This window comes from Desmodus rotundus, chromosome 13 (assembly GCF_022682495.2).
Source record: "Desmodus rotundus isolate HL8 chromosome 13, HLdesRot8A.1, whole genome shotgun sequence".
Taxonomy (NCBI): Eukaryota; Metazoa; Chordata; class Mammalia; order Chiroptera; family Phyllostomidae; genus Desmodus; species Desmodus rotundus.
Genome location: NC_071399.1, coordinates 52,230,138 through 52,252,524, shown reverse-complemented (window position 1 = coordinate 52,252,524; position 22,387 = coordinate 52,230,138). Strand labels below are relative to the sequence as shown.

Sequence of the window (22,387 nt, the reverse complement as noted above, 5' to 3'; positions counted from 1 at the left end):
GATTTTTAAGAGAGTATAAAGGTCCTGAGACTAAAAGTTTTGAGAACTGCTACTATGTAGATAATTATATAAAATCTGAAAATGACTCAAGTTCAAGTTTTCTTGAGTTTTATAAACTTGCTATTAAAATTCTAAAATATTAGCACTAGAAAAACATATTATTATTACTCCATAATGTCTGGGCATCTTATGCCCTAAATTTGAAGTATGCTTTCCTAGTTTAATTAGACTATCGAGGTCCCATTTGTTTACTCTTTCCTTTATGTCCCCTGATCTAGGGGACATATCAGTGAAAATATTGCGGAACATATTGTGGGATAAGTGAGATTTTCCTGCCTATGTTCTCCTCTAGGACTTTTATGGTATCACCACTTATATTTAAGTCTTTTATCCATCTTGTTTATTCTGGTGTATGGTGTAAGTTTGTGGTTGAGTTTCAGTTTTTTACGTGTAGCTGTCCAGATCTCCCAACACCATTTTTTGAACAGGCTATTTTTACTCCATTTTATACTTATGCCCCCTTTGTTGAATATTAATTGACTACATAGGGGGAGGGAGATAATGGGGGAAAGAGAGGAAAGGGTCATCAAGGAATATGTATAAAGGACCCATGGACATAGCCAAAGGGGTGTAGGATTGAGGGTGGGAGGTAAGGGTGGGTGGGGTGGGGAAAAGTGGTGGTGGGAAAATGGAGACAACTATATGCGAACAACAACAAAAAATTGATAAAAAAATAAACAATTGCCAGTTGGAAAAATAGATTATCAATACATTTCAAGAGTGGTATTATTTGGGGTACTTTCCTCTCTAGCACTTAGCTTTCTGCTCAGCTCAGCCCTTTATTATTGGAATGCCAGATACATTTGTTTATTCTTTTACTTGTTCATTTATTTTAAAAACATTCATTAAGCACTGTATTAGGCAGTAGTACAAAGATAATGACTTTCCTCAGGGAGCTTACAATCCAGTAGGTGAGACAGAGAAGTAAATTAAAGATTGTAAAGAGAAGTTTCACAGCTATGATCAACACATGAGCATAGTGTAATGAAGAATCATAGAGCCCAACCTAGTGAACATAAGGACTAGGGGTCTCAACTGAGTGAAGATAAGCTGGTGATCAGGTGAAAGAGTCACAGAAGGGTCATCCTGGTGGAAGAGGCTGGATGGCCAACGGTATAGAGGTAAGAAATGGGAGAGTGTAAGTAGTGTTGTGATGCTGGGGCACAAAGTATGAGACTGGAGGGGGAAAATGAAGAAAGGAAGTAGAAATCAGAAGACTCTATAAGCCATGCTAAGGAGGTTGAGAGTAATCTGATCGACTAGTGGTTGTTTAAGGGGGCTCCATAAAGCCCTAGCAAGGATTTAAAACCACAGGTCTGCAGAAATGCTTTGTGGGGCCAAGCATGATGCTTAGAATTGATTCGAATGCATTTATCCAATTTGCCACATTCTTCAACATTCTCCATGGTCTTGTCTCTTGTCTCTTCTCTTCCTGTCTTTCATTCCCCATATGTCCCCTGGTTACTGACTATTTTGCTGACACTTAGGCCATCTGTGTCTTACTGTCCACTTGTGCCCTACATGTGTCTCTCATATAGTTTTTACCAAATCTTCTTGCTTAACTGTCCCCCCAGACCCCCCCAAGAGATAAATAATTTCAGAAAACAGTGAATGCCAAATCTCTTTTTAGTAGGTTTGTAATACATATTTGTACATTAATGCCACTGATAAGATCTGCATTAAACATAAAACAACTAATGCTGCTTAACAGTATTTCCCATGCTGACCTGACCATGGGATCAGCCATTTATTAAGTGAGTGTCAACTAACACCTGGAGCAGCTGTTTTCACAGTGTGGCCTTGGGATGCCCAAGAGTCTCTGAGATCCTCACAGGGGTTCTGTGAAGTCAAAGCATTTCATAACACTGAGGAATTGCTTCCCTTTTCCATTCTCATTCTTTCAAGAGTGTACAGTGGAGTACTACAGAGGCTGCGTGATATACAATATTATAACAAATGAAATACAGAGGTGGATATGAGAATCTATTAAGCCAGATACTAAAGAGATTTTCAAAAATGTAAGAGTGTTACTTTTCTCTCTACTTTAAAAAAAAAACTCTACTACATTAACATGCCAATAGGTTAAAAACCCCTTAGCTTAGATTTCTAATATGCCAAATATTTACAAATACAACTCACATAAACACAAGTTCTTTGGGGTCCTCATTAACTTTTAAGACCATAAAGGAGTGCGGAGGCCAGAGTTTAGACATTGCCGACTTAGCAGAATTACTAGTAATGGATAGCTATTATTTTTGCCTGTCCATCAGCATAGCGTCAACTCCTTATCTTTTTGATACCTGCACTTTAATATTCCTTTGGGAATTATTTCTTCCCTCCTGTCAGCCCATGAGGTTCAGACTGAGGTAACTCAGTCTTCAGGCTCATGGGAAAGGCACTTTTGGACTCAGGCCTGTACCAGCCATGCCTGAATCTAGACCTAACCCTACATTTTCAGATATATGAACTACTAAATTGTCACTTGTATCCAAAAGAATCCCATCTTAATGAGCCAGGGTACCAGAAAATTCAGTTTGAGAAGTATTAATCTAGTTAGGTATTGTTTGTAGCTGAGCAGTGATATAAACTTGAGTCTTCAGTTGTGTCCTTGGTCTTGGTATCTCTTAATATATATTAGTTTAGTAGGGCCTTGACTTAATTATTTTGATTTTGCTCACAAATTAATTGATATAATGATAAAAATATTAATGAACTCACATACAAGTCCAACGGGGAAGATATAGTAAACAAATAATTACAATAACACAATCATCCTCTGTTTAAGGTAGTACCCTGTTCACTTCCTCTTTGGGTAGCTTTCCTTAGGGAATGGTTTTAATCACTATCTTTGCCCAAGAAACAAGCTTTCTCTGACTCTCCAGAATAGGTTAGACCACATTACTATCAAGATGTTTTCATTGTTCTTGCACTTTGCCTTCTAAACAGTTATCATGGTTTTAGTTAATATTTTGTTAGGTGATTTGTTCAACATGCTTTTATCCCCTCCCCCCACTACAGTGTAAACCTCATGCTCTATTTTGACTGCCACGTTGTTTCTAGAATCCAGCTTAACGCTTGGTTTATAGTGGGTTGCCACCAATGTGTCTGCAGAGTGAATGAATGAATGCATGCATGTCATAATAGGAGAAGTTAAGGGTGCTACAAAAGCATAAAACAAAGGGTGCCAACCCAAGCTTGGGGAACAGAGGACTTCTGGAGAAGGGACATTTGAGCCGAGAGAAAGGACAGTAGGAGAGTCACCCAGGTATGGGGAGATGGGAGAGAAGTGTACTACAGCTGTGGTAGTATTTGGAGCTGATGTAGAAAAGGAGTCTTGAGTCCAATTGTGAAGGTCCATTTAAGGGTTTTATCTCAAGAGTTTAGACTTTATACTTAGAGGTCATTGAAAGATTGAAAATAGGGAAATGATAGATCTCTTTGCTTTAAAAAGGAAACCCTAATCCGTGTGCACAAAAGGGTTCAGGGGTAAACAAGACTGGAGGTAGTGGGAACTGTCAGGGGATGCGATCAGATAAGAAGCGATGCAGCTCTGACTGGACGTGGGCAGAGGCTCTGTGGGTCCTCTCAATCATTTTATTCAACATGTATTTACTCTGTACCTACTGTGTACCAGGCAACAATCTAGGAAATAGGCATATAGTGGTGAGTAGTACGAATAAAGTCCTTGAAAATATGGGGTTTATATATTAATTTGGGAGTACAGAATGTCGACAAATGAGTATGCAAATAAACAGGCAGAAAGGTTTATTACATTTGAAGGAGCAACAAATAGACTGAAAGTGGAGTTTCCAATCTAGCTTATGGGTACCGGAATGCAATGGGATGGTATCTTTTGGGTAATAAAGGAAAATCACTGCTAAGCAGTAGGAGTGTTACACGAAGAAGTCTGTAGAAAAGTAATATGGGGTCCCATACCTGAAGCTACTGGCTCACACATACCCGCACATGATTCAGACATCTGAGGAAACTTCTTGCAATCTGAGAATCAAGAGGTCAAGGAATAAAACCATGACAAACATTGGGACAAGGTGTCAGGGGCTGCAGTAAAGGCATTGTGGGTTAGTTGTTATAACAAAATCTTTGATTCTTATAAAGGTTTAGAAAAACTCTGAACTACAAAAATGTTTCCCAAAAGAAGGACAAGAAGAGGAGGAAAAAAATCCCTACTTACCAAAATGAACAGAGTAGAAAGACACCCAGGATTGCAAGGAGTAGAATTATTTCTATATTAGAATTTGAATATAAATGTTAGAAGCACTTTTGAATTTGAACAAGTCATTTATTTTGTAAGGGTGCTCTTTTATTCACCCTGGTTGCTCCTTCTCAATGTGTGCTGAGTTCTAAGTGCTCAATTGAGGTCAACAGCTTTAATAACTTAGAGTTATGTCTATAAGAAAGAGATAAATCTTGCTTATAGAAGTGCCCATTAGAGAACTGCAGAAAGAGGACACACCATTAAAAAGCATTAATGAAAACTGGAAACATCCTAAGTTTTTATAGGTGTTTAAATTGGCCAGAACCTCCTTTACTTCCTGAAGATGTATGAGAATTTGTGAGCAATGTTCATATTTTCATGTTCCCACCAAGGGGCACAATTCTGAATAGAGGCTTTTAAAAAGACCTGGAAAGTTTTCTTTAGCAATGAAACCACAATTTAACTGCACCAGCAGCTTTGTGTAACATCCCTCTTTCCTGATTGACAGTTAGATGAGCCCTCCTGGGGCTGCCTACATGGGACATAGCCCTCTCTTATCTTTAGGGTTCTGAGGGAAATAACTGCCAAGCTGTAGAGGTGGCATGTGGCGAACTCTGAAAAAATGTAATATATGATTCTATGCATTGATATGACGCTAAAGGTCCTACCCCTCTCTGTGTACCTTTCTTTCTTTTTTTAATGAAGTCAGAGTTGGTGCCTATAGGCTCTTTGCTGCCACATTCAAAACCTGCATTGCTCAAAACCACTTTGAGGGTGCAGAAATAGGGATTTGAAAAGGGGGATTTCTGGTTTTCTAAGTCTGCCAAAATACTAATTAAGAACATACATTTGGAACCATGATAGAAACTGCCTTCTCAGGATACCTGAGGATGGTCCTTTCTGATTTTTTTTTTCCCCAGGGGTGAGAGGAATGAGGAGGAGAGAGAGACAGGAAGTGCTCTCAGAGGTCACCAAGTCCAACTTTCTAAATCTCATACTGGAGACTGAGGTTCAGAAACGCAAACTGCCTATATCCTTAACCAAGACAGGCATCTGCGTATCTCCTGGCCCATCTCTCGAACTTCCAAAAGGGCATCTGAGGATGGACAAGTTGTGTCTGTAACCACCGTAACAACCCACAGCCTCCTCCTCTCAGCGCCCAATGGGGAGGAGACCTTTGAGAGAAGAGAGTAAGAAAGGAGGGTGAAAGGAAGAAGGGAACCAGAGGTGGGAGTGGAAGAAGCAGCCTCACCCAGGGCTGATTGGCTCCCGAGGCCAGCCCTCTCCAAACGGTTTATAAGAGTTGGGGCGGCCGGGCGCCCTGCCCGCTCGCCCGATTCGCCCGGGAGCAGCGCTTGGTTCTGAGCGCCCCACGTCGAGGCCCGCCTGGCCCAGTGCGGGCTGCCTTTGGAGTTGGCAGATCAGCAGCGGAAGAAGCGAGAAGGAGGTGAGCGCCGGGGAGAGCGGGCGGAGCGCCATGCGCCGCGCCAGCCGAGACTACACCAAGTACCTGCGTGGCTCGGAGGAGATGGGCAGCGGTGGCTCCGGGGCCCCTCACGAGGGCCCCCTGCACACCCAGCCGCCGCCCGCCCCGCCCGCGCCGCAGCAGCCTGCAGCCACCTCCCGCTTCACGTTTGTGGCCCTCTTGGGGTTGGGGCTGGGCCAGGTCGTCTGCAGCGTTGCCCTGTTCCTCTACTTCCGAGCGCAGGTGAGTGCTGGTCTCCCCAGGAACGCGCGGGTCGGGTGCACCCACCTTATTTCTGTCTCCCGCACTGGTGGGAAACTGAGTCTAGCCTCCGGCTCGGCTTTTCAGATTTTCCAGGAAATCATTTTTGTGTCCTGAATTGTTGCACATTCAGGACACAAAAATGATTCTAAAGAGGGAGCGTCCGCTCGGGGACAGCCTGGCACCGGGTGGGACGCGCCGTCCGCGGGTCTCTGCTCACGCACCAGGCCTTCCAGCGCGGAGGCTGGACTCTCCTGGCGTCGGGCGTTTGAATTTCCCCCGGCGAGACAGCATTGGCCGCTCACTTCTGGAAATGATTGCATACTTTCCCTCCATCCATTTCTCACTGAGAGCTAAGAATTAACGTGTGTCCACTTAGGAAAAAAATGAGCGGCTTCACTTAAGCATCGAGCCTTTCTTTCCCTTCCCGCCCACGAGAGGGTTTGGGTACCTGGGGCTGGCTGCATTGTAGGTATGCTACAGGCTGCGGTACTAGTCCTACCAGCAGCTGCAGGAGCCCTGGGTGGTGATGCCCAAGTCACCAGGACGGCCCAATGGTAGCGCGACCAGAAAAGCCTTGTCTGGCGACGGCGGCTCCGCTTGCTCAGGGTAAAAAATGAGGGAAGGACCCTCAGGCCTTCCCACTTAAGGTGCGCAGAGGAAGGAAGCAAGGTGTATGTAATGGTGAAGTTCTCTCCCCTGACACAGCCTGGATGCTATCTAGCCAATAACCAACCTTTTACAAGATGAGGAAGGCAGCTTGGGAACTGCAGGGAGATAGAAAGGAAGGGGTAAATTTGTAATATTATGCTTTCTGGTGGTTTACACTCTTGTGTTTTCTTGGAAATTGCAGTGCAGTTGGTTGGATTCATTCAAATATTCTTGTCTGGTGCTGTGAACTCTTTTCTCAGAGGAAGTGGAGGGCTGACTGTGCATTTTTTTTTTTTTTTTATGGGAAAAGAGAGTTGGGTTTGGACTTCACTGGTTTTCAGATTCAAAGGTGATTACTAAACCCAACCAGATGCATCAAAACGTGGCATTGCTTGGGTTGTAAGGGTTTTTGACATATGCCAGAGTGTTGAACTGCATTACTTGATATCATAGGCTTTTTGTTACGTTTTCATTATCCACTAGTTTGCGATTTGTAGACCTAGTTTCATTATCTACTTAAAACAGGGTAGAAATAATATGAGCAATACTTTAGAAAGTTTGTATTTGCATAGTAATAAAAATTATTGAGAAAATTTTTTCTAAAAAAACTGTGAGTGGTTTACTTGCAACACAAATCCATATGAAAGTGATGAAATGTTTTTCTTCCATTGGAGCACGCTGCCGTCAAGAACGAGTGGCTTATCCGTTTTCCTAGCCAGCATGTTGTTTTCCCCCCATTTCAAGCTTGTGTATTAAGGGCCTGCACTACACATGGCACTACTAAGTTCTATGGAATACGAGTTAAGAATCATTTATTCAACATACAATCTAAACCTACTTTGTGCATGGCATGGTGCCAGCTAATGGAAAAGCTTACAACAAAACACTTAAAACTGTTAGTCAAACAAGACAGCGGCATTCAGGGAGGGCCAGAAGATGAAGTAGTTTGCTACCTGTTACCTTTCCTAACACCTTTGGTATAGGGCATCTTCACAGCAGTAATAGTGACGTGAGTGTTCAGCATTGAAAGAGCAGTAGGGAATAAATGAGTTCTAGGGACCAGGAGCAGCTTACACTGGCAGGAACCATGGAAGTCAATGTGGCCACATAGGAAAGAGTGACCTGCTGGGCTCTTACTACAGCTGCTCAGCTTTTTGGTAGAAATTCTCAATATCAATGGTCTGGTGGGATGAGGGGTATAGCCTTCGCATGGTCACCTGTCATAACTCAGCAGTCTTGATGTCACGCAGATAATAGTGAAACTCTCAAAACCCTGTCCCCAAAGTAGACATGTTAGTCAGCCTAGCTAGAAAATTTTTATTTAGAGAATGTAATGTTGTGATATTTCTGGGGACAATTTTCCTAAAGGATGTGAAGATCGGGTTTTTCTAAGACATGCAAAATACAGGGTCCAGCACAAATAATGCCCCTTTTATTAAAAAATCTTTATTACAAAGTCATAAGCATGTAATTTTGTAACAGAACAATATCACACTCAAGCACACCATATGACATTTCAGGTGAGATATTCAAATTAAAACTATAAATTTTTACACCTGTATTATTACCCTACCAATCACACTCAAGCAGGCGTTACTTTTGCCAGACCCTGTGTATTCACCATTACTCTAAACCCAGTTTTGTGCTGCACTTGTAAAAGGCCATCTCCTTCAGCAAAGAAGGAATATCAGGAGCGATGTGTTCATTAGAATACACCACTAGATCTGGTTGCCTTTTATTAAAAATGATATCTAAGGTTGATACCTGGAAGAGGCCTAATGATTTAGGGATACGTTTTGAAGGAGTTGTCAATGAAATGCTATGAAGTCTGAATTTTGTTTCAGAACAATGGTGGAGAGGGCGAGGGAAGAGAAGTGGTTATTAGAGATGAAACAAGTTTGGTCATGCCTGGGCAATTGTTGAAGTTCATGATGTGTGTGTGGGAGTTCACTCTACATTTTACCCCAGTTTTATATGTGCTGGAGGCCTTCTTTCAAAGTTCTAGCTAAGACAATAAATTCAGTTTGACCTGGCACTAATTTAACATTTTAACTTTCCTCCACTCTATTGGATTAGAACTTGGTACCAAATAAGAGATAGTTTTTTGACTTCCACTGAAGTTGTGGCTCAACTATTGCACTTGGGGTTTCTGAATACTTTGAATTAGAATGAAATCATCTAGTATCAGGTAACATTGCAGTTTACTAGTAAAAAGGGCCAGTTTTATTGTTTTTGTTTAAAGCAATAGGAGGGAAGCCATACAAATCTTCAATAAAAAACAGCTAAATTTAGTTTTAAGTGCATTTAGATGAATGCACAGAATAGTATAAGAATTAGTGACTTAAATTTTTTTTCTTCTCAATTTATATTTGAATAGTTGAAATCAGCCTCCTTGTTTGCAGATCGCAGTGCTTAGATTAAGAAAAAAGGGTACTAGATCCAGTGTAGACTGGCTTTTCCCCCACCAACCTTGCCAAACAAAAAATAGCATGTGGCTTGTGCTATATACTTACCACATAGTATTCATACTTAGGTTTACAAAAACTTCTTTTTTTCCAGAAAGTTGCTTGTAAAATGTATGCGCACTTTTAAAACATCCCTACAACCATATTCAAAGTTTAGAGATAAGCTTTTCAGAAAACTCAATCTCTGTTGCCCTTTCAACTCCTTCCCCCAACCCCCCACTGTGCGCACCAACTCTGGCTGTCTGCTGCCCAAACAGGAGAGCAGCCACTACTGCAAATCTGATGCAGAGGTAGGTGTACAGGCTGCCTGTGTGTAAACCAGATAAGGAAGTGGCACAAATGTCAAGCATCCTGCCCCATTTAAACCTACAAATGATTAAATTTCAGGGAAGTTTTGTTTTTCATTCTTTTTTTTTAAACAACTGAGTTTATTTCACATGAACTACATCATCTGATAAATGCATTAAAGACATCCATTTTAAATCAGATAGTCAAGATTTATTTAATCTTTTCAGACATTTCTAAGTACAATGAATTCATTTGTAACTAAGCTTACGGTGATTTTTGATTAATTTCTGTGTTTCTCTGTTGAGTGTAAGTTCCGTGAGGGGAAGGATTGTCTGTGTCGTTCACTACCTAATTTGCAGCATCTAGCCCAGTAGCTGGCTTGTTTAATTTACTGAAAAAGCTTTTCAAATGCTTTGCAACATTAGAAGGATATCCATTTCTAATTTGTACCATGTGAATTATCTAATTAGTGACTAAAATAGACTAAAAAGTATCATTTTTTTTAGTCATGTGGATTCTCTGTCCAGACTCCTTTGTTAGGAGATAGGTTGTGGGGGTAGGAGATACATTTTGAAACAGTGATTCTCAACTACACATTTAAAAATTAAAAAAAAATTTTTATTGTTGTTCATTTACAGTTGTCTTCATTTTACCTCCATTACTCCCCCTGGCCTTACCCACCCTCACCTCCCATCCTCAATCCTACCCCTGTTTTGGGCTTTGTCCATGTGTCCTTTATACATGTTCCTTGATGACTCTTCCCCTTTTTACCGTTATACCCTCCCCTCTCCCCTCTGGTTACTGTCAGTTTCTTCTTTATTTCAATGTCTCTGGTTATATTTTGCTTCCTTTTTTGTTTTGTTGATTAGGTTCCACTTATAGGTGAGATCATGTGGTATTTGTCCCTCACTGCCTGGCTTATTTCACTAGCCTAATGCTCTCTAGTTCCATCCATGCTGTCGCAAAGGGTAGGAGCTCCTTCTTTCTTTCTGCTGTGTAGTATTCTATTGTGCGAATGTATCATAGTTTTTTGATCCGCTCGTTTACCGATGGGCACTTAGGCTGTTTCCAGCACTTGGCTATTGTAAATTGTGCTGCTATGAACTTTGGGGTGCATAGGTTCTTTTGAATTAGTGATTTAGGATTCTTAGGGTATAATCCCAGCAGTGGAATTGCCAGGTCAAAAGGCATCAACTGCACATTTGAAACACCTTCCCTTAGGGATGTTGATTAAATTGGGGAGATTCTGGGAATGGCCTTTTTTTTCCTGGACAGAGAGGACAAAATCTTTGCATTGTAGTTCTTTGCATCAAATCATTAACCATTATTAAGTTCTGCATATTTTGGTACTAATTGATGTTACTTGTTAAAACATTTTAAAATTGGTGTCCAAGGAAATTTGAAGTCACTTCAATAGCAGAAATCTATATTTGTATATTTGACATTTGAAAGCATTACTTGTAAACTTTAATGTGCATCAGAATCAGTTGGGATTAGTAAGAATGCAGATTTCCTGGCAGTGAGTGGGGGTAGGAAGCTGTGATTCTGCATTCATTCCTAACAAGCTCCTCCTGGGCTGTTAATGCTGCAAGTGTTTGGGCTACACTTTCAATAGTGGGAATACTTGGGACCACTGTTTCTGTTAGAATGATGTATAGCTTGTTGGCAGGACTTGAGCTGAACCCAATTTAGGGTCCCCAGGCATTTCCCCATTGACACCATATTATTCCTTAGCTCAGCGTTTTTCTGGTGGTGAGCTACCAAGGAAGGACCTTGCATGAATCTTCTTTCCTGAGGTCTGAACTCAATGACCCTTCATATCAGTTGCCCAGGCCTCTCTGCTTTTGTGGGAAACTTACTGGCATAAGTGAGCTTTTTTTTTTAAAAGCATGAGATTGAAAGCTTTCCTTATATAAAAACTCAAATATTCCAATTCATAATAATTATTTTAAACAAAATATAAAAGTAAATATGGATTGCAAATACTTTTGCTTTATGATATCTTTCCCATGATTATAGATAATCCTTATATTTTGCAATACTGGAATGATAAAATTTATATTAGTGATGCACATTTTTTGAAAAACTATCATTCCATCTTGAGAATTTCAGGTACAGATAAGATACTTTCCAGTTTATATCTGATAGTTCTTTAATAAATTTGAACATCTTTCTGATTACTTTTAAAAAAGATAATTAAACCTGAGAATAGAAACTTGGTATTATTGGCTGAGCTTTGGTTACTGTAAACTTATATAATTTTTCCTTTTTATTTTATTTGTCTAGTCTGTATCTACTAATAAGTAAATGTACATGAAATGCCTTGAATTTTTGAAATAAAAGGACAAGTTAAACTATTATGATTAAAACAATTAAAAGCTAATTATCTCTACCCTTACTTAGCTGTTGAAGCTGCTACAGAGGCATGTCAGAGCCCTGGATGGAGTAGGCAGAAGAGTTTAAGAAATGAGTGATACTAAATGCTTTTGCTGGCACCTGTTTCAATCAGATGGCCAGATAGTAACCTGATGGGGATATTTTGGGTGCGACAATACCTCACATTACATGAATTTTAAGGTCCCCTCAGTACATATCCATATAGTTTGCTTGACCCCATGCAGCCCTTCTCATCCCAAATGACACCATCTCACTCACACACATGCCCAGGCGCCCGCGGCAGCTGTGCCTCTCCAGGTTGAGAAACACTGATAAGAGGTTCAATAAAAAGGCAAATTATCTCTGGCTTCAGGTTTTCTTTGGGACTAGGAAATGAATTTCTGTTACCCTGTTTGGCTGATTAAAATCCACGTTATTTTAGGAAAGAGGTCAGACAAACATGGTGGCTAAATAGGATGTTAATTTAAGTTGATTTATATAGGCTTCGTGCTTGGAATGTTTAAGTGGGCTTCATAATCCCATCCAGCATGCTGCATATGATTTAAAGACAAAAAGCTTTCTCTACCTGCACTGGCCAAATGTGATTTCCTTGATGCCCCATCCCCTATGAGGACTTCTACCTTGTCAGCCAATTTTGACAATTTCACCATGAATCCACGTGTGTGCGTGTCGAGAATGATAGTTAGCTACTCATAAAAATAAATTAGAAGCCAATGTTTTTACCAATTTGAGGGTAATTGTATTAACTAGTAATTGTTGGGGACATAAAGACTCTTGCAAAAAATATTTTTTTGTTCTTAAGGCACATTTTATTAAATAGGAGACAGATTAATGTTAAACACTCTAATGTCCTTACATTTTTGTTTCTCAGATGGATCCTAATAGAATATCAGAAGATGACACCCACTGCATTAATAGAATTTTAAAACTTCATGAAAACACAGATTTGCAAGACACAAGTCTGGAGAGTCCAGAAACAAGATTAATACCTGATTCGTGTAAGAGAATTAAACAGGCCTTTCAAGCAGCTGTGGGAAAGGTGAGTCCACGTTGAGGTTATAAGTCGAGGGCCCTCATTGATTCCACTAATAATGAAATTAAAATAGTCTAAGTGCTGTTGATTTTGTTCTTTTTTATTTTAAGCATTTGTAAAGGAGCTAAAGAGACTTAATGGATTAGCAGAATTATTTTGAAGTTGTTGGTTGAATATGGCAACCAGAGACATTCATGTTTATAGAAATATTCTTTTTTTTCTCTTTCCTCCCCCTTCTGCCTCTCACCTACTCCTCAGCCTTCTTCTTCCTTCTTGAGTCATTGGGTCAGTCTGCTAATTTTAATTCCCTGCCATAGAACCATTCCCTCACTTCAAAGGACTCTGCTAGCTATTTCCTTTATATTTGGTTTTGTCATGGTAGGATCTCCTGTTCTATATCTGTTGATCCAGGGTTCTGTTGAGAATAATTGTGACTGGTCCATTGTTGTCATTTTTAGTGAGGAGGTAAGCAAACAGAACAGGACATGATGTGATGGGAGAGATATTCTGTGTCTATTTTTTCATTTTCTGGGAGAGCTGGGTGAGAAGAGAGGAAATGGGGACAGAGAAAACCAGTGACTTCTGTTATGCTGACAGCTTCCATTGAGAAACACTGTAATAACTGCATGTTTTACTCTTCTGGATAAGGTCACATGAGGGCCCATCAGTCTTGGAATTATTTCGTTTACTGACTGGGTAAAGCCCAGGGACTCCAGTGCCTGTGCACCTGCATGGATTCTTACATCCACACGTACAGCCTCTAGTTTGCAACTCCCTGGGCTGTCTCTGATCATCTTACAGTAAATCCTGAAGTTCTCAAATTCCTTAAATCTAAATTAAATTTGAACTGAGTTTATTTTTCAAATCTGCAGGTAGTAATAGCATTTTTTAAAAAGAGGATTTGAGTTAAAGGCAGGGAGATAAAGCTGTTTGTATAACCCCTAAAGTTGAGATAACACCAATTTTCAACTGACTTTATCATTTCAAGCATCACAGAAAACAAAATGTTGACTAAGAAATTAAACACAATTGTCATAGATTCTAGTTGCACCTTAACCTTTTAGATTACATTTAAAATGTTAGAAAAAGTGCATTCATATAGTCAAAGTGCAGATCGCTCTTATATCTATGACAACGTATTGCTTGTAAGTTTTAAATTTTCATTATAACTAATGTATAGGTGCTTAGCTTTATGCAGTAGATGCATATTTTAAAATGTGGGTTTAAACTCAATCTTGCTTTCTTACATTGTAATTTTTGAGGTATAGCAATAGCAATTCTGCTAGTCTATTTGTTTTTGTTTTGCTTTATGCTTCATTTTCATTGGTCTGTTTTTCATTCTATTTCTCCAATATTTAGTAATCTCTCTGCAAACAATTATTTATGTGTACTAGAGGTAATCTGTTATTTCAAAACTGAACCCCTGATTAAGGTAATTCTGGTTAGGTAAATGATTATTTCCTAGTTTTCTGTTTAGATCCACCCAGCTATATTCTTACAATGAGGGGACACTTTTAATTCCACTGGCTTGGCTTAAAAACTGTCCTTTTTGTTCCTTCTGAAAAAATAAGAATGCAAGTCAGTCCAGGTGATTTTGAAAATAAGTAATGTTAAGAAGAATCGATACCATTGGCATTTATCTGAGAAGGCAGGAATGGTTCATCTCAACAGGTCACAGGAGAAAAACATTATCATGTCATAAATACTAAGAAGTGATTGACAAAATTTTTCTTTTATTTCTGATGTTTAAAATGCTGTAGGAAATAAAACTAGTTGGATTCTTAATGTTATCTGAAATTGCTCAAACTGAAAGTTACCATATGGTGAAAAATAGAGGCATTTCTCTTAAAGGCAGGAACACAGCAAAGATGCCCAGTATCCCTATGTTATTTACCACTCAGAGTGTACTAGCCAGTGTAAGTACACAAAAGAATGCAATATGAAAATGTATGTGTGGAGAAGGCAGAATTTGTATGTCATGTGATTGTATTTGTGGGAGAATCAAAAGGAACTGAAAGGCTACATGCAAAAGAAAATGGTTTATAAAAGTTAATATTCACTGGCTCTCCTCATCTCAAGCAATAATTAGAAAACATAAATGATAGTCAATTCATAACTTTAAAATATCCCTTAAAATAAACTTAAAAAGTAAGGTACAAAGCTTTCCTATAAAACTAGGAGACTCTAGAGTAACTTTTACAATGGATTGGAGAATGTCAAGAAGTAATCATGCAAAGTCAAAATCCATGAAAGACAACACCAACCTTAGAGGAGAGAGTATTGTGTGTGTGTGATAACTCAATGTAATATGAAAAGATTTTATATAAGTGGCCATAGTTTGAATTATTCAAAAAGGTTCTGGGACTATTTATTTACAATTTTCAATAAATTTATAATGTATTCCATAAATTTAATACTTATTAAAGAGCAATAGCCTTATCTCATGTTTTATGGGAAAACAAATCCCAGGTGGAGAGAGCGCTCGGTGGCAAATGCTGCTCCTGGGCAGTCAGGCAACACTTCTGTGGCTTCAGTGGCCTTTTCGGCCCTTACCTGCCCCATCAGAAAGCCCCAGTTCAGTGTCCCTTTCCCTTTGAGGTTTCTAAGTGACTGCCAAGATAGTAGATAAACCAATTTGTACTTAAAGATGTTGATGAGCAATAATGGCAGAATTTTTACTATTTTAGGAGACTTTTGGAGACATGGTGCCTCATTCCAGATGAGTAATGTTAATTATAAGAGATTCAGTACCTGGCAAGCCAGGAGAAAGATTTGTGGGCAGACAAGAATAGTGAACTGCCCTTATTAAAGGCACATAGTCTTAATTATATTAATAGGGTGGTATGACTCACAAAATACGTAGAACTTTATTTTATTAGTTTCACATTTGTTTTGGTAGTGATATAGGACTTTACATATTAATCACAGGTAATAAATTACACAGGTAATCCTTCTTTAAGAGTGACTCTCACGACATATCAGTGTGTGTTTGGAGATAGAAGATTTCTTCCTCCAGATGAGAGGATCTTTAGGAAGGAGATGAGCACTATTCATGCCTTACCATTAGACTCAACCACTGTTTGCTAAGTGCACACACTTACTGTCCCATAGTGTGTCCTGTGCCTGGTGATTTACACTTCTCTTACCCTTGCCAAATAGTGATTTTCCAGATGTGCTATCCTTTGATAAGGATTATTAGTTAATGTGACATTCTACACATCTTGCCAAAAATAATCAGATTTCTCATTTCTTTTGCCAATGCTGAAAATAGGATGGTTGTATCAGGCATTTATAAGTAGGTTTGTGTCTTAGTTTTAGTTCTAATATAGATATTGAGTGAACCCGTGAAACAAAATTACATGTGTGGCTGCAATCATTATTGAGAGATCAACCCCTCTAGTGGTACCAAATGCTAGACATAAGCACAATATCACATTGTATGTGTGCAAAAAGTGGTGTTTACCCAGCCCGTCTTTGGTCAGACAAGTAATGCTGTTTTTCCCCCTTTTTTGTTTGTGGCTGGGTTTTCTTGGCTTTTTTCCCCTTTAGCAGAGAACTCCAAAGCCTCTTAGTGATCCAGCCCTACCAACCACAATTTTCAAAGTCTATCATAACAGTCTATGGCAATAAAGAAAACACTAGTACAAATATGGTGTCCGATTTATAAAGCAATTCTTGTTTCCAGCCTTGGCAGCCTCTGTGGCTCCTGTCAGCCCAGGAGCAGAGCTGTAGTTCAGGCCTGAGCATGGGCCTGCCCCACACAGGCAGAGGGGGCATCTGGTTCTTAGACCTCCTGGCTGGTCTCAGTGGAAAGCCATCTGTTTAGGCATTAACAGTACATTCTGAGAACTTGGGGCTCTGACTCTCTTTGATTAGAGTATGCCAGATTATTGATTTCACATTGGATACCCATTTGTGAAGAACTTCCTAAAACTTACTTTCAAATATATTTGAAAGAACAATATGCAAGAGAGAGATCAATTCACTAGTTACACAAACCCTTTACTCTTCAAAGTGAGATGTTCAGCATATTCAAGATCCCCTAGGACATGGGAAAGAAGCATGGGGACATACCTGTATATGTATTTTTTAGTATTAGCTTTTTAAATTTAAAAAAAATTTTTCTTTTTCTTTTAAAAATATTTTATTTATCTGTTTTTAGAGAGGGGAAGGGAGGGAGAAAGAGAGGGAGAGAAACATTAATGTGTGGTTGCCTCTCACATGCCCCCCTGCGGGGGACCTGGCTTGCATCCCAGGCATGTGCCCTGATTGGGAATCAAACTGGCGACCCCTTGGTTTGCAGATTGGCACTCAATCCACTGAGCCATACCAACCAGGGCTTGTGTTAGCTTTTTGTAGAAACTATGTTTTTGTGACTATTTTATAATGTACCTAATATACAGGGGTGGGCAAAAGTAGGTTTACAGTTGTTCGTATGGAAAAATAATTAATACATAAACAATAAAATACAAGAACTGTATACCCACTTTTGCCCACCCCTGAACAGGCTTTTTAAAAAATTTGTAGTTAAATACATAAACATCTAGGTTTGGGAATATTAATTTTTATCCTGAAAGAGCTGCACAATCAAAAATATTTAGCAATCATGAAACGAATCCACACACTCCATCAGGACAGGAGCCACAGCCATTTCACTTCTGCTTCTCCCATCACACCTAATTCAGTTTCAGGAATGAAGGGAAGGAGCAAATAAGTATTTGATGACTTACTGAATTCTGTAAACTAATATTTTGAAATAAAAACAGACATTAAAAGTAGAAAACTCAAAGAGCCATTTGAATGTCATAAACCCAGTTTTCATTTATGTGATGTCCTTCTAATGTTACAGTTGATAATTATTAATATTATAACCTGAGCCAATAATGAAGGTTAATTTCTTTGTAAATTATCTTCATCCTGATTTCACTTTTAGTCACATTTTTCTTGGGTCTCTTTACCTCCTCATAGCCCGTAAACTATACAGAAGCAGGCCTATCATGTGAACTAAAAACATAGCTCTGTCTCCTTTTATGAGTACAATTTTATAAAATTCTCCAATTTCACTTCAGTATGTGAAAACCAATGATGATAACAACAACCAATAAGTTATCTTGTTGGCATATTCTTCATTAACTACAGTTAAGTGTTGAACAACACAGGTTTGAACTGCACAGGTCCATATGTATGTGAATGTTTTTCAAATAAACACTGTAAGTGTATCTTCTCTTCCTTAATGTTTTCTTTTTTTTAAGTATATTTTATTAATTATGCCATTACAGTTGTCCCATTTTTTTTCTCCCCTTTCTCCCCCTCCTCCTACCAGCATTGCCTCCCCCTTCGTTCATGTCTATGGGTTGTACATATAAGTTCTTTGGCTTCTCCATTTCCCATACTATTCTTACCCTCCCCCTGTTTATTTTGTACCTACCATTTATGCTTCTTATTCCCTGTACCTTTTCCCTCATTCGCCCTCCTCCTCCTCCCTGCTGATAACCCTCCACATGATCTCCATTTCTGTGATTCTGTTCATGTTCTGGTTGTTTGCTTAGTTTGTTTTTGTTTTTTAGGTTCAGTTGTGGAGAGTTGTGAGTTTGTTGTCATTTTACTGTTCATAATTTTGATTGTCTTTTTCTTAGATAAGTCTCTTTAGCATCTCATATAATAAAGGCTTGGTGATGATGAACTCCTTGAACTTGACCTTATCTGGGAAGCACTTTATCTGCCCTTCCATTCTAAATGATAGCTTTGCTGGATAGAGTAATCTTGGATGAAGGTCCTTGCCTTTCATGACTTCAGATACTTCTTTCCAGCCCCTTCTTGCCTGCAAGGTTTCTTTTGAGGAATCAGCTGATAGTCTTATGGGAACTCCTTAGTAGGTAACTGTTTCCTTTTCTCTTGTTGCTTTTAAGATTCTCTCCTTCCCTTTAATCTTGGGTAATGTAATTATGATGTGCCTTGGTGTGTGCTTCCTTGGGTCCAACTTCTTTGGGACTCTGAGTTTTCTGGACTTCCTGGAAGTCTATTTCCTTAGGCAGATTGGGAAACTTCTCCTTCATTATGTTTTCAAATAAGTTTTCAATTTCTTGCTCTTCTTCTTCTCCTCTGGCACCTCTTTGACTTGGATGTTGGAATATTTAAAGTTGTCCTAGGTGTTCCTGAGCCTCTCCTCATTTTTTTGAATTCTCATTTCTTTATTCTGTTCTGGTTGAATGTTTATTTCTTCCTTCTCCTCCAAATCGTTGCCTTGAGTGTTGGTTTCCTCCCCTTCACTGTTGGTTCCCTGTGTATTTTTTTTTATTTCACTTTGCATAGCCTTCACTTTTTTCCTCTATTTTGTGACCATACTTATCCATTTCTGTGAGCATCCTGATTACCAGTGTTTTGAACTGTGCATCTGATAAGTTGGCTATCTCTTTATCGCTTAGTTGTTTTTCTGGAGTTTTGATCTGTTCTTTCATTTGGGCCATGTTACTTTGTCTTGGCACACCTGTTACATTGTAAGGGGCGGAACCTTAGGTATTTATCAGGGCGGGGCAATCCACATCACTGCACTGTGGCACAGTATATGGGGGAGTGGTCTGAGAGGGAACAATGCTACTTTCTGAGCTCTTGGTTGGCTTTCAGTCACTTCTTTTGCTACCCACAAGCAAATTGGGACCTTCTGGTGGTGATTCTGTGGTGGGTGGGTTTGTGTGCATTCTAGGACCCTATGGGTCTCTCCAACAAACTCTCCTGTGAGGCTGGGAGTTTCTCCTGCCACCTCACCCCCACAGGTTTTTACTGCCAGTGGTTTTGAGGCTTTATTTTTCTGCACTGGAACCCTCAGTTGCATGGTCTATCTCACTCCCAGTTTATCCATATGCACATATGGGACCGCCTGCCACCACCTTGCCACCTCCTCTCCACCCCGGCTGCACATCTCCGCCCCTCCTACCAGTCTGGATGAATGTTTCTTCTTTATCTCCTTGGTTCTTGGACTTCCATACAGTTCAATTTTCTGGCAGTACTGGTTGTTTTTTGTTTTTTAATTTGTTGTTGTCCTTCTTTTGGTTGTGCAAAGAAGCAAAGTTTATCTACCTACACCTCCATCTTGGCCCCTGATTTTCTTAATAATGTTTTCTTTTCTCTAGCTTACTTTGTTGTAAGAATAGAATACAGATAACTTGCAAAATATGTTAATCAACTGTTTTTGTTATTAGTAAGGCTTTATTAACCTACATTAACAGTAGGCTATTAGTAAAGTTCTGGATGCTGGTTTCCCAAGTCCCCCATTTTTAAGGAATCCCTGTATTTCCTGGAATCAGTAAGCCTCTGACCCTGCAAATACTTACTGGAAAATGAGAAATAAGACCAGAGAGTCATCATTTTTGAACAATTAAATCTTACTTGAAATTCTTTTTTCTTATTTCCTTGAGATCAGTACATACTTAACCTTGTCTCCTGCAGAATTCAAAATGTGAATGGAAACTATCCCTTGATAGTAAGAACTTTATCCCCAAAGATTCACATGCTTTGATCCTCAATGAAATATTCACTGTTATTGGTATAGACCATGCTGCTGTAATGAAGAGACCCATCATTCAGTGAACTCAATAAAAGAGAAGTGTTTTCTCTTGCATGCAATAATATAGAGGAGAGCAATTTAGGGTTAGTGGGAAGACTTTTCCATCCTCAACAGGTCCCGTCCATCTCTGGGACCAAGCCCTTTCTTTATTTGTTGTCATTTCCAGACAGAGGAAATGGAGAGAGCAAGAAAACCTGAGGGCAGTACCTGGGAATTGACACATCCTCACCTCTAGTAGTATCCTATTGGTAGAACTTATGCAGAAGACCAAACCTTGCTGCTAGGGAGGCTGCACAATGTTGTCTGTAGCTGAATGGCAGTTGCCCAACAAAGCTTGAGGAAGGGGATTTCCTATAACTAATTGAGAAAAAAAGGGAGAGAGTGGATTTTAGGGGACAATGGGCAGTCTCTAGTATTCACTAAACCATATTTAGGCAGGCAAATGAGGTCACTATGTGAGCAAGAGTTAATTAACTCTGAATACACAAATCCATGAAAAATTTGAATGGTCAAGATTTTATTTTCTAAAGTTTAAAATACTTTAGAAATATTTAAATTACAGGAAAAAGAAATTTAAAAGTAAATTTAATACCATATAGCTTTTTGAGGAACGTTCAAAAGTCTGGTTAGGCATATGCCTCTGTGACCTTTGAATAAAACTTGAACATCATCTGCAGGTTTTAGTAGGTTTTTTGGATTCAAGAACATTAATTTAAAACCAGAAATTTCATCAAAGTGTTTATTTTTTCTGTATGTAAAGCTGATCCCTTTAGAATTCCTATGTCAATTATTACAAGAAGCCTATTTCCATTTTTAAAACTAAAGTACATGGGGAATTAAATAGAATTTGAGTAGACCTTAGTTGCTTATGAAATCATAATCATTAGAGTTGTTGTATAGACATTATTTCTTATTTGCTTCCTAGTAAGTGCACACTGCCCCCCCCCCAAAAAAAAAAGACAAGGGGAAAAAATTAAACTCCATTCATCATCTCTGCCTTTGTGTGTAAGAGTATGTGTCCCAAGAAAGTTTCTTGTAAACCCACAAGGAAACTTTGGGTTGGGGCACTGATGTTCCCAAATCAAGATGTTAGTCATGTAGTGGTTTTCCAATGGGATTTCATCTCTGTTTGCCATAACAGTTTTGGGAACTGCAATTCAATCAACCCCAGTCATATCTAGCATTTATAAAAGCTGTCTTTATGGGAAAGCTGAGGTAAGACCCACAGAATTTTCCTATAACTTCAAGGCCATGTACTGCCTTTGCCCACCCATGGGTTATTGGCTGTAATGTGCTCAACTGAGGGGAGACCTGGGACAAAAGGTAGGGTGGTTTGCAAGAGGGAAATAATCAGTGAGTGGTGTCATCAAAGGTGGGCTATCTTCATGCTAGAAGAACTCCAGAATGGAAGAAAATACACACTGGATTGACATTTTTAAAGAAAAAGAGAAGGGAAAGGCCATGCCAGAAAGAGGAGCATCTAATTACATGGCATGGAATCTTGCACTCAGATTTCTGAAGCAAACAAAATGGAAGGTCCTGGGTTGCAGAGGAGGGTGGTGAAACACAGACTGGGTGCTCTACCAGGAGTGGCTCATCCTAAGAGAAGTACAGCCTGTGGGACTGGAGAGAAGGTGCCCAAGGCATTGTTTCCCATACTTGCTGGTCCTAATCATCTGGGGTCCTTGTTTAAATAAATAAATAAATAAATAAATAAATCCCATATCTGTCACAAATACTCTGATTTGGTAATTCAGGACTAGGCTCTATGATTTTGGAAATCCTTTCCCGGTTGGGCTGGTCTGTATTTACAGGAGGGCTTCGTATAGTACCCGGCACTGAGTAGGTGTGTAAGCATCCTAAGGAGAGGTGAGAGCTGCTGAAGGACAGGGAAACTGCTACTGAATGAAGTGACTGTGTTTGAGAAGTAGGATCAAGCCTGTGTGGTGTAAAAAGGTGGGTCTGAGACATTGCAGAGAATAATCTA

The 22,387-nt window shown here is 39.4% G+C and overlaps 1 protein-coding gene across 1 annotated transcript in view; it reads left to right on the top strand.

The window, feature by feature from the left end:
- Positions 1 to 5,586: 5,586 nt before the first annotated feature.
- The window catches only part of TNFSF11 (TNF superfamily member 11), a 36,516-nt gene continuing 19,715 nt past the window's right edge, over positions 5,587 to 22,387 (top strand). The window contains exons 1-2 of the mRNA XM_024567374.3: positions 5,587 to 5,984; positions 12,675 to 12,842. Of these exons, the coding sequence (XP_024423142.2) occupies positions 5,754 to 5,984; positions 12,675 to 12,842 (399 nt within the window). The 5' untranslated portion in view covers positions 5,587 to 5,753. The remainder of the gene's footprint in view (positions 5,985 to 12,674; positions 12,843 to 22,387) is intronic.